General features: G+C 42.1%; 2 protein-coding genes across 2 annotated transcripts; both read right to left on the bottom strand.

Annotated features, from left to right (window-relative positions):
- Window positions 1-2,510: 2,510 nt before the first annotated feature.
- Window positions 2,511-3,245, bottom strand: LOC108953095 (probable E3 ubiquitin-protein ligase RHA4A). Its single transcript, XM_018827358.2, has one exon. The coding sequence runs from the start codon at window positions 3,243-3,245 to the stop codon at window positions 2,511-2,513; it is 735 nt and encodes a 244-aa protein (XP_018682903.2).
- Window positions 3,246-9,354: 6,109 nt separating this feature from the next.
- On the bottom strand, window positions 9,355-10,035 carry LOC103989827 (probable E3 ubiquitin-protein ligase RHA4A). The gene has a single exon (XM_009408772.2). The coding sequence runs from the start codon at window positions 10,033-10,035 to the stop codon at window positions 9,355-9,357; it is 681 nt and encodes a 226-aa protein (XP_009407047.2).
- Between the last annotated feature and the right edge of the window lie 2,402 nt (window positions 10,036-12,437).

The raw sequence follows: 12,437 nt of genomic DNA, 5'->3' as shown, positions 1-12,437 counted from the left end.
CTCGGGCGTACGCCTTCCTACCTGACATGGAGCCTCCTCCTGACGCGGGGCCCCCGACTATCACATCGATGTGCCGCTCGACAGGACCCTCGGGGTGAGGCGACTGTTCCTTGTCTGGCCGGAGGTATCGGCCAAGGTGTCCTCTGAGAATAAGTTCCTCGATTTGCTTCTTCAGCTCATAGCATTGCTCGGTGTCGTGCCCGTGCTGTCGATGGAACCGGCAATATCTTGAGCGGTCTGCGAGTTCCCGGGGGTTCCTCATCGGACGAGGGTCCTTGAGCAGCCCCTTTCCCTTCTCATGTAGGAATATTTCGGTCCAGGATGCATTCAAGGCGGGAAGGGGGGCCCTCGGGTCGGGTCGGTCCAATTTTCGCCGGGAGACGGCGGGTTGTTGCTGCCGGGGCGGTTCTGACTTGACCTTTTTGTGTTCTTCCCGCCTTCCAGCCATCCAGGTCTCCGCGGCGACGAACTGGCTGGCTCGCTGGAGCATCTCGGGGACTGTGACGGGGGGTCGCTCCACGAGCGACCAGAAGAACCTGGACGGTCGCAGGCCTGTCATGAACGCCTGAATCAAGAAAGAAGGGTGAGCATCCGACAATCCGCGGATCTGGGTTGCGAATCGGCTCACAAAATGGGAGAGGGGCTCGTCCTCTTTTTGGTTGAGTCCGAGAAGCAACGCCATGGACGGCTTAGGTCGGGCGTTCGCCAGGAAGTTGAGCTCGAAATCCTTGGCGAGCTGGTCGAAGGAGGTGACGGTTCCGGGCTTCAGACCGCTGTACCATGTACGGGCCGGTCCCCGCAGTGTCGTTGGGAATGCCCTGCACATCAGGGCGTCGGAAGTCCCGAACAGCGCCATCTGGGCGCGGAAAGCGGCCACGTGGTCTGCCGGGTCGGTGGCACCGTCATACGCATCGAGAGACGGGAGGCGGAAGTGGGGCGGGATCGCCTGATCTTGTATCTCGGGGGTAAACGGGGATCCCAGGCGTCCGTCTGCCCCGAGCTCTCCTTTTGACTTGCGGACTTCCTGTTGTACCTCGTCGAGCCTTTGGCTGACAAGGCGCAGCTGAGCCCGTAGGGCGTTAGTCGAGTCGGCGGTCAGTGCCTCAGGCTCAAGTCGGCTCGCCGTGTCTTCCGCTGTGGGGTTCTGGGGTGAGACGGGGCGCTCGGGAAGTTGTGCGTGAGTTTGAGCGGGGGCCTCTTGCTGTGGCGCGTGCGGCGGGGTCCGCGGGGAGATGATCGGGATGATGGTCTGGACCATGCTTGTCAAGGTCCGGACCTGGTGGGCGAGGTCGTGGAAAGCCTCGGGTGTTACCGGCAACGGGTCGACGGGCGCGCCGTCGGCAGGTGGCAAGTCTGGGTCGTTGAACAGCCGCCAGTAGCGTTCTGATACTGCTGCGGGGCGGTCGTCGTGAGTTTCGTTGTGCAGGGGATGCTCCCCCAAAGCGGGGAGTTCAGCGGTCGAAGATCCGGCGAGGTGGGATCGCTGATCGCCTGACATTTGGAGCGCCCTCCTTCTAGCGCCAATCTGTTACGGTAAGTAACCTTTTAGTCGTGACCTGGGGGCCAACGCGGCTGGTTCGGAGCTCCAAACGACTGGATCAGGTGAGGATCCCCTTGGGACGTTGTGGTGGCTGATGGAAGGAATTTGACTGGGAATCCCCGTGGCGCCGAGCGGGTTCGGGAACGAGTCGGGTACCTGCACGAAGGTCGGGGCGGTTGCTCGGCCCGACCCCTCCGATGATCAAGTTAGTGATGGCGGAGAGGAGTCTGTTCTTTCGCCCCACTTTTCTGTTAGGAACCGGGGGGTATTTATAAGTGGGTTGGATGTTACCTGATGTGCCATCTCGCCGGGACAGGGTCGTACCTCTGATGGCGTCTGTCGTCATGGGCGTTGCGTGGAGGGCCGAGCTGCCGCAGGGTATGGGGGTGTCAATCAGTGTCTTCGCCTGCCTCGACCGGCCCCGAGGGGTCAGCCGAGGGGGTTGTTCGGGTACGGCGGGTGTGGGCGAGTGTCGTGTCGTTGTTAATGCTCGTTCTAGGGCGGCGTGCTGCGCTGGGCGTCCGACGTGGGGGGGCGTTTCGTGTCTAATCCGGGGTATTACGTCACGTCAGCGTTTTACCCTATCAACTACAATTGTTTGATTTGGCATAAACAGAGGATGCTTGCATTAAGCATAGAACAGAGAGATCTCTGCCACAAACAGAGAGCTCTAACAAACACAAAACAAACAGAATAGTAGAGGGAAACAAGAAAGATCACCAGATGAGATTGTATAGCGTTTTATTTGCCTAAGAAAGGCAATTCATTACACACTTCATTTGCAATCCACTCAAAAACTTCTTTCATTTCCTCATCAATGTATTTACAACACGAACGCCATTATCCACCTTTTGAATCGACTGCATCCGCTGGCACTTATTTTGTCTTCATCTGTAGCAATACGCAGTCCAGAAGCAGGAAACAGAAGATGTCTCTGAATCTCGGGGAGATCAAGAAGAGGAGAAGCATTTCAGGGATCAGCAGAAGCAGGTATGGCGTGTCTGCAGAGAGGACACACATGGCTGCTCTCCAACCATCGAGTGAGACAGCCGCCATGGAAGGCGTGCTTGCATGGCATCCGCGTCACCTCCACGCCCTCGTCGAACTCCTCGAAGCAGATGATGCAACTCTCCTCTCTGACATCTCCTCCACGCTCGTACTTCACCACCGCCAGCTCCTTCACCGCGTCCGTCGACGCCGGGATGCCGCCGAAATCCCCGTCCTCGCCGACGCCTTCGACGTCCGAAGAAGTTTCCTCATCGCTCGGGAAGTGGGCCAAAGGTACATCCACGATCATCTCGATCCCGTTGCCCGAGTTGAAAGCCGTCTCGACTAGATCATTGCAGTAGGCAACGAGTTGTCTCTCCATCCACCCGGCGAAGCAGATGTCATAACCATAGACGCCGGCGCGTAAGAGAACGGTCGAGATCGCCCGGCGGCGAGATGTTTGGTGGAGGAAGTCGCCGAGAGTGAAGACAAAGGTGTGGTAGGCACGGGGAGGTTCCTCCACGACTCGACCTTCGACAATGTGCATCACGGTATAGCCGAGTTTGATCACCACCGGAGCCGATGCCGGCGTCCCCTGAGTTTGATAGGCCCTGAGAACCCAATCGGCATGGCCATGGACAGGAGTCGTCTCCATCGTCGCAATCGCCTTCTTGTCGCACTTCAACCGTGTGAATGAACTCGGCTTAATTCCTACCATGGAGCGGCTTTATATAGAGAGACAGAGATTCTGGTCTCCGAATCCGAGACGGGATCGAATTCATCGAGCACAAATCCTAAATACAATCCGACGCGTAGTTTCCGTTGCCACATAGGTTTGCGGGTTGGACTCCGAAAGCAGTTCCATTCGACACGTGTTGAAATCCTACGTTAGAACGAACTTGCTTCGTTCTTGATGGATTATTAGTGAATATTTAATTGGAAATCGATAGCTTTTATGACGTCATATGTATTAAGTCAACTCTTTCCTGCTCCGTGTTGACTGAAGCCATTCACTACTAGACGCCAAATTAATTCCTCCCTAAAACCAATCAAGCATTGACATCCAAAATATAGCTCGACAGCAAAATGTAGAATTAATTTTTTAATATTTTATTATATAGCTCGATAGTAATATATTGAATTAATTTTTATTATTTTTATTATTCTATTTAAAGATATAGGATGATTTAAAAAAAAAATACTTATATTTTAGATTTTTTCAAATGATTATCTCATTTTATTTCAAACTACCCCTTCTCGTCCACCCCTCTCCCTTGGTTGTCATCATCATCATATTATCCTGTTTTTCCCCTCTCCTCTCCCATTGCTTGATCTTTCCCTCTCATCTTTTCCTCTCCTTTCCAGTAGTTCATCCTCTCCTCCTCTCTCCCTCTCTTCCTTTTTCTTCTCTCTCCTTTCCGTCATCTCCTCCCTTCTTCTCCCATCGTGGATGGCGAGCAATGACAATAAATGGACAATGAGCTATCACGAATTTAACTAGTCTTATCTAACTCATGTGATACATTTGCATGTCCATCCACAAAAGGTCAACTTCTCCGAAACTTCTTATAATCCCTTGAGGACCTAGAAGATAAGTTATATAAACTATTTAACTTGGTATTCACAAGCAATCATTTTAATAAACACTTAATAGGCAATACGAATGACAAATATAGACTTTAGAAACTCTAAATGGTTACTCGACAAATGGTCCAAGGTGATTCGTCGCGGTTAAAAGTCCCCACAAGTCCCCATATGATACTACTACGAAACAAGGTAATGAACTAGCCCTAAATACTATCCCAAAGGCTCATCTAATCATATGCCACCTAGGCAGCTCTTGGGTCTTATGTAAGTTGACACTCTACACCACTCTATGGGGCTAGAAAACCCCCAAAAAGACTACTTGGATGGTCTATTTCTGGACAATTTTATCTCTACACGATAATTGCCCACAATCTATATTTACAAGCTTGAAACGACCAATAAAGCCAACCAAAATGGGCATACCAAACCTACTATAAATTGTTTACATGTTATGCAAAACATGAACAAATCCAAAAGACATAGACATGTATGAGCATTATATCGAACACCCTATTTACAATTTCATCTATAACATTCTCTCCCACTTATTCCTTTAATGTCCTTGTCGAAGTCTTTACAGATGCTACATCTTCTAACTTTTGTTAAATCTTTAATCTTATACTCTAGTTACAACGCACCTTTTGGCTCCCAACTACTCTCCATCGTTGTTATTGAGTAGTCGAACTTTAATCTGCCATGTTACTTCAACTCACCAATGACTCGGACACTAATATAGAATCGACTAAGTTATATTGATCATTATAAGTTATTGTAGATAGATGAAAAAAAAAGTCCTTCCTTATTATGAACTAGTCTCTTAAACATTTGCCTGAATTGGGTGGATGCTTATTTGAACTTGAATAAGCATTGCCTCACAAACTTTAAAGTTTTTGAGGTCTTTCCTTCACAAAATATACCCATCAATATCTCTCCATTTAGTTATCATTTTTAAGTAGGTCAGTATCATTTCTGCTTTTGATTGACATTTTATTAGAAAATAAAGTGAATAGTCTACTCTCGATAATGCCAATTATCATTGGTGAGATTTTAAAAACTATTATCTTTCACTTTATTCGAAGGATCTTTAAACATAGAAAGAGCTCCTTTATAAGATAAATAAGAAACTAGAGAATTCAATTTCGCCTATTATTTTAAGAGTTGATAAGGTAAAATTTATTTGACTTCGCCCTTCCTTAGTCGAGCACTCTTGCATCGATCCGAAGTCCCTCACTTTCAACTATTTAGATAAAAAGATCGTTGACACTGGTCTTGCGAAGTTTTTTTTGTCTCTGGCTATTAGCCTTATCTTAGTACTTGGAATTTGTCTTTATATTCTTCGCCTCCTTGGCTTCTTTCATGATCAAGTACTCACCCTTCATGAGAGCAAGGAATCGATAACTCCATAAAAGTCATGCCTATATGGTACCATGACATTGTCAAACTCATGACCCTATTATATGTCATCTTATATCTACATTCCTTTCTAAGCTAATGATATATTTGTCCCTGCGACACTATGACACTCCTGTAACTCCACCTCTATTCTAATCAATACTTGATTTTGTGTAGTTGTCCCTCTAAATCCATCATCACTTCCTCATCCCTTTTGACCACTTACTTCAATACCTTTATGTTTTCTGAGCAATTCCCTCTAAACTACAACTCTCATGCATCGCCATTGCCTTCATGTTGTTCGGCTTATACCGATTATATTCTGGTTTACTTCATTGGTAACAACATTCGCTTACTTAGTCTTGTTCTCTGGCATTTTAAGATTTCTTAAGCGAATATAAGCATTGGAGCAGTCAAACTACCCAATTGCTCTAATCATACCTTTGTATGATCAAGTAACTCCCATGGGACTTACTAGTATATACACTCAAAATTTTTCCTCGGTGGTATATAGCCCTTATATGTTGATGAATAAGGCTTTCATCCAATATAAAATTCGATGCACATATAAAACACCCACCTCTATGGTACTATGACATTCACTCAATGAATTCATAGCCTTTCTTGTCGTATTGTTCACTGAAGTGGAGCTCATAATTGCTCTCAATCATACTTCCGTATGATCATATCTCTTACGGAACTTCTCTTATGTGTGTCATTTTGTCTTGAATTGTTTTAACACGATCTGTTGTACCATGTTACCTCTCAGTAACATTTTTATTATATTTTGATCTTTATGAGATAAACTCAAACTGTAATATCTCTATGTGTGGCCTTTGCCAACACATTAGAGGGCCTTTGCCACCATTTATTGTGTTCACTCCTTTAAAAATTGATCTTCGTCTACCTACTCTCGAGTCACACCTAGAAGAACCATAGCTCTAGGGCATTCCATTGCCTAGTAGCCCTTGAAGTTCACTAACTTTGTTAAAATTAGTATGCCATTATTTAGATCCTAGGCTTCTGTTCTCAGCACAATCTCTATTGCACACCACTTCCTTCATGGAAACTCGAATGATAATACAATGGCATATTCTTCAAGAGTATATACTTGCATGTCCTCTTGCCCCATGCCAAGGCCTTCTGACCCCAACTTCACCTTGATAAATTAAGTTATGCTCTTGCCTCTATAAGAGTTCATGTTTTTGACTTTTGTTCAAGGAAAGTTTCATATCTCCACTTCATATTCGATCTTCTATGTCGACTCTTTTCATACGGCTTGGGCACTTCACCAAGTTTCATCTAAGTTATTTCACTCATCGGTTTGTATTGAATTGATGGTGGCCCTCGTGCCCACCATCCGTGGGTCAACTCTCCATTAAGTCCAATCTCTACATCGACTCTAAGTATGCTTTCATTTAGTGTTGTTTTCGTTTTCTCTCCCACCTGATCTCGCAATGCATCCACCAATATATTATCTCATACGATAACTTCTCGTCGCTTGCTCAGTTCATTAAACTTTATGGAGTTGTTACTTTAAGGTATCTCTCCTCAACATATGTAATATGTTGCATATAATTCTTCTTTCGGAGAATCGAGACTTATCCCTCCTATATATATGTCATATTAGAGCAACTTTCGTCTTTACATCTTTCCTTTTAGAAGTTTTAGAGATTTTCATCCTCTTAGACTGTTCTACTTTGCTGAACGAGTTATGCACTATTTAGCTCCCATGAATGCACTTGCTAGATTTGAACTCTTCCAATTCAACCCTTGTTGTGCCCCTCATGACTAAGTAATATGTTGAACTTATTGTATAATTTATCTTCATATAGAAGTTTCCTTCCTATGTTTAAGAAAAAATTTCAATGTTCAATAGCACCAAGTTTTGGTCACCTTAGAATAGTCACAAATAGTCCATCGTCTACGTACAAGCTCTTGCATAAGTAATAAATTTCTTTAAGTTAGTAATTTCTCTCACCTCTATAAGCTTTACACAACCCTTTCGATCATTGAGTAACCCATCCGACCTTTCATAGTTTTATCCTTTACCAAGTGTCATGTTTGCCTTAAGCGCCATAAAGTTTAGTTGCTAACGTCAAGTCCTAGCTCGAAGTCAACCATCCTAACCTCTGTATACTATACATTCTTTCTAGTTCGATTGTTCTTGTGGTGCCTCTTGTGTGAAGGGTTAGCTATTTCTTTGAATACTAATCTTGAATGCACACTCCTCTAAGTGACTCCTTTCCCTACATCTCTATGCTCGTTTCTCTTAAATAGTCGTGCGTGCTGACTACTATTAATGCAACCCTGGTAAGTCCCCTATGTTTATATGCAAAATATTTCTAAGTATACTTATCCAACTCTAATACCATATGTCATAGACTTAGTTGGTTTTGCATAAGTCATGTGACCCTCTTACATGTTTATACTTAAAAAATTACCCTATCTAAATCCTCTTATGGCTCTTAAAGACATACAAAAGAGAAGACAAATTAGAGAAAGCATTTAACTTATGATTCATAAGTAGTCATTTCAGCAAACATTTGATAGACGATGTATATTACAAACATAGATTTTGCAAACTCTCAATGGTCATGTGACAAAGGGTCCAAGGTAGTTTGTCATTGGTAAAAATCCTCACAAGTGCCCACATGATACTATTGTAAAAACCCTAAACACTATCCCAAAAGCCTATCTAGCCATGTGCCACCTAGATAGCTCTTGGGTGTTATGTTGGTTGACACTTGGCACTACTCTTTGGAGCTAGAAAATCAATAAAATGACTACTTTGATAGTTTGTTTTTAAGCAGTTCTACTTATACATGATAATTGCACACAACTTACATTTATAAACCTAAAATGACCACAAAAGCTAACCAAAATGAGGCTACCAAACCTATTATAAGCCATCTACATGTTGTATAAAACATGAATAAAATCAAAATACGCGAATATATATAAGTATTACATCACATCAAACATCTTATTTATGACTTTATCCATGATAGAATGACGATGAAGGTGATAGTGACGATGAAGTTGATAGTGACTATTTAGAAAATATTTACAAATATTTAGAAAATATTTAGAAAATATTTAAAAATAGTGACTATTGATGAAGCGTAACTGTTTAAACTAGAGGTGTGGTTTGAAAATATCTAAAAAAATAAAATAAGGATAATTATTTAGAAAATATCTAAAATATGAGTATTTTATAAAAAAATACCTAAGATATATCTTGCAAATTTGAATGCTTACTAAAAGAATTTAAAATCAAAATTTTGAGTTAAAAATAAAATATATATCAATCTTATTGGTCAATTTATGATCTAAACTTTGCCAGGTTTTACAATCAAAAATCCCTCCCCTCCCTTGTGATTATAATGGTATTTCTTACATATTTTCCTAAATATTTATGATTTTTTAATTATTTAAAAATTCATCTTAATAAAATCAAAATGTTGGGAATAGTTGATACGTGGAATATTGACCTTTAATGTTAAATATAAAATTTTAATAATGAAATTAATTAAAAAGTTTTAAAAATTAATCTTATAGTATCCTAAATTATATAGAAATTTTTGATTAAATGTACGGATTGTCAAATATTTAGATATCATGCTAGAAGATTAAAAGTGGTGTCAACGGCTAAAACAATGTGATAAAGAAACAATATTTAGATATCCTCATCAATGTATGTAAAACTCGAACGCCATTATCTACCATTTGAATCGACTGCATCGGCTGCCACTTATTTTCTCTTCATCATTAGCAATATGCAGTCCAGAAGAAGGAAACAGAAGATGTCTCTGTATCTCGGGGAGATCAAGAAGAGGAGAAGCATTTCAGGGATCAGCAGAAGCAGGTATGGCGTGTCTGCAGAGAGGACACACATGGCTGCTCTCCAACCATCGAGTGAGACAGCCGCCATGGAAGGCGTGCTTGCATGGCATCCGCGTCACCTCCACGCCCTCGTCGAACTCCTCGAAGCAGATGATGCAACTCTCCTCTCTGACATCTCCTCCACGCTCGTACTTCACCACCGCCAGCTCCTTCACCGCATCCGTCGACGCCGGGATGCCGCCGAAATCCCCGTTCTCGCCGACGCCTTCGACGTCCGAAGAAGGTTCCTCATCGATCGGGAAGTGGGCCAAAAGTACGTCCACGACCATGTCGAACCCGTTGCCCGAGTTCAAAGCCGTCTCGACTGGATAATTGCAGAAGGCAACGAGTTGTCTCTCCAACTGCTCGGCGAAGCAGATGTCATAACCATAGACGCCGGCGGTTAAGAGAACGGTCGAGATCGCCTGGCGGCGAGATGCTTGGTGGAGGAAGTTGCCGAGAGTGAAGAGAAAGGTGTGGTAGGCACGGGGCGGTTCCTCCACGACTTGACCTCCAAGAATGTGCATCACGGTGTAGCCGAGTTTGATCACCACCGGAGCCCATGCCGGCGTCCCATGAGTTTGATAGGCCCTGAGAACCCAATCGGCCTGGCCATGGAGAGGAGTCGTCTCCATCGTCGCCATCGCCTTCTTGTCGCACTTCAACCGTGTGAACTCGGCTTAATTCCTACCATGGAGTGGCTTTATAGAGAGAGAGAGAGAGAGAGATTCTGGTCTGCGAATCCGAGACGGGATGGAATTCATCGAGTACAAATCGTAAAGACAATCGGACGCGTAATTTCCATTGCCACATAAGTTTGCGGGTTGGACTCCGAAAGCAGTTCCATTCGACACGTGTTGAAATCCTACGGTAGAACGAACTTGCTTCGTTCTTGATGGATTATTAGTGAAGATTTAATTGGAAATCGAAAGCTTTTATGACGTCATATGTATTAAGTCAACTCTTTCCTGCTCCGTGTTGACGGAAGCCATTCACTATTAGACACCAAATTAATTCCTCCCTAAAACCAATCAATCATTGACATCCAAAATATAGCTCGATAGCAAAATGTAGAATTAATTTTTTTAATTTTTAATATTTTATTATATAGCTCGATGGCAAAATATAGATTCCATTGCCACATAAATTTGCTGCGTGGATTCCGAAAGCAGTTCCATTCGACACGTGTTGAAACCCTACGGTAGAAAGAATCTGCTTCCGTCTTTAATGGATTATGAGTCAAAATTTAGGGAATTGAAAGCTTTTATGACATCGTCACTTATAAGTCAATCTTTGCAGCTCGCTGTTGACAAAAGGTATTCAATATTAGATGCTGAATCAATTCCTTCGTAACACGCATCGAAATATAGCTCGATATTAAAATAATAGAGTTTAATTATGGTAAATAGAGAACACTGTTTTCTCTCTTCGTCGATAATAGAACAGAGTACAATAATAAAAAAATTATAAAAAAGAAAAGATATAATATTGGCTGAACCAATCAAGTTCTCTTAATTATTATATCATATAAACTTGGGGTACAAAGAATATTTTTTTCATAAATAATCCTTAACATAAATAGAATAATCTAATGTTCTTGACCCTGAATATTAAAATGGTAACAAAATGGTTTGAGTGATAGAGGCAATGGTGCTTAAGGTGGTGGTTGTCAATAGAGGTTGCATTGACAATGATTGAAGGCAAATATGATAGTTCTTTTTGATAGTGGTATCATTGTTATAATGACTATGATGCAACTACGATGAAGATGAAAGAGATGAATAGTGGGAAAGAAAAAATAAAAAAATGATAGGATGAGGTCTCTAAACCCTTAAGGACTCTCTCAACACTTAGGTCTCTTACCTCATGTTCTTAGTGGCTACAAGTATTTAATTCTTTGTTCATTTATTCATTTCAAAATAGGGGGATTGGGGTTTATAGTACTTTTATAAAAATAGATATCCCTCAAATATGTGACACATAGTCACTTTTAGAAAAAAAAAGTAAATAGAAATTCGTAGGATAAAAGATAAATGTACACTTTTGGATGAGTATCATATATCTCTGTCTAAAATAATAGTAGATAAAGATCCGATGAGGATAAATATCTATTATTGCATGAATATTATATACCATTTTTCTAGAAGGGAGGGAGTTATGAATTCATATGATAGATATATATATCTGCTCCAAGATCCTTTACTATATATATTTTAAGATGTGTGCATAACATCTCCTTTGATAACCTCGTCTAAGCCCAAAGCTTAATACAAATATGTCTCATGCCCAAATCATACTATAATCTAATAAGAAAATATTTTTAGGAACGAGTTGGCACTAGGGGGGTGAATTAGTATAACAGTAAAAATGTCGGTTCTAAAAATGTTTCGTATAATAAAAATCGAACTCGGAAGATAACTTGAAATTCAATGCTTGTTCGTTAGCGTAGGCATAGTAAAAGCACAGTAAGGAGGAAATGCAGTTTGCTATAAAAGTAAATTGCAAGAAGGAAACACAAACTAGATTTTTATAGTGGTTCGGTCCTCGTGACCTACATCCACTCCACCGATTCCTCTTCCATCAAGGCCACTGGCATCCACTATCGGTCTTCCTTCAATAGGTGAAGACCAACCTCCTTTTACAACTCGATTCTCCTTTTATCGGGTTTAGAAAATAACCCTTACACCCTCACTTACTCCTCTCTCAAACTATTCTAACACTTAGAAGGAGAGGAGTTTACATAAGATTACAGCAGCGTTTCTTTTTTTTTTTTACTCTCAATACTTGTGTGTTTTAACCAGAGATGAGAGGGATTTTTATAGGTCTCAAGTTAATTCAAACTTGGAGCCTAAAAATATCACATCCTGGGTTTTCTGGGTACGGGCGATACCACCATCGGTGTTAGTCTAACACTGAGCGGTACCACCGCCTGTAGCCTCTCAGAGACTGTGTCTGGGCTTTATACATTGCTATCGTAGTTAATCCTATACATGTAAAATATACTTCGATCTAGATAATTATTATTAAGCATGAATCATATTGTCCG

Source organism: Musa acuminata, chromosome BXJ3-6 (assembly GCF_036884655.1).
Source record: "Musa acuminata AAA Group cultivar baxijiao chromosome BXJ3-6, Cavendish_Baxijiao_AAA, whole genome shotgun sequence".
Classification (NCBI taxonomy): domain Eukaryota; kingdom Viridiplantae; phylum Streptophyta; class Magnoliopsida; order Zingiberales; family Musaceae; genus Musa; species Musa acuminata.
The sequence above is the reverse complement of the archived record's forward strand: the minus strand, read 5'-3'. Positions and strand labels throughout refer to the sequence as shown.

Bases quoted from the DNA above. Each gene is read 5' to 3' on its own strand.
- LOC108953095 (XM_018827358.2), bottom strand. From the start codon at position 3,245: ATGGTAGGAATTAAGCCGAGTTCATTCACACGGTTGAAGTGCGACAAG.
- LOC103989827 (XM_009408772.2), bottom strand. From the start codon at position 10,035: ATGGCGACGATGGAGACGACTCCTCTCCATGGCCAGGCCGATTGGGTT.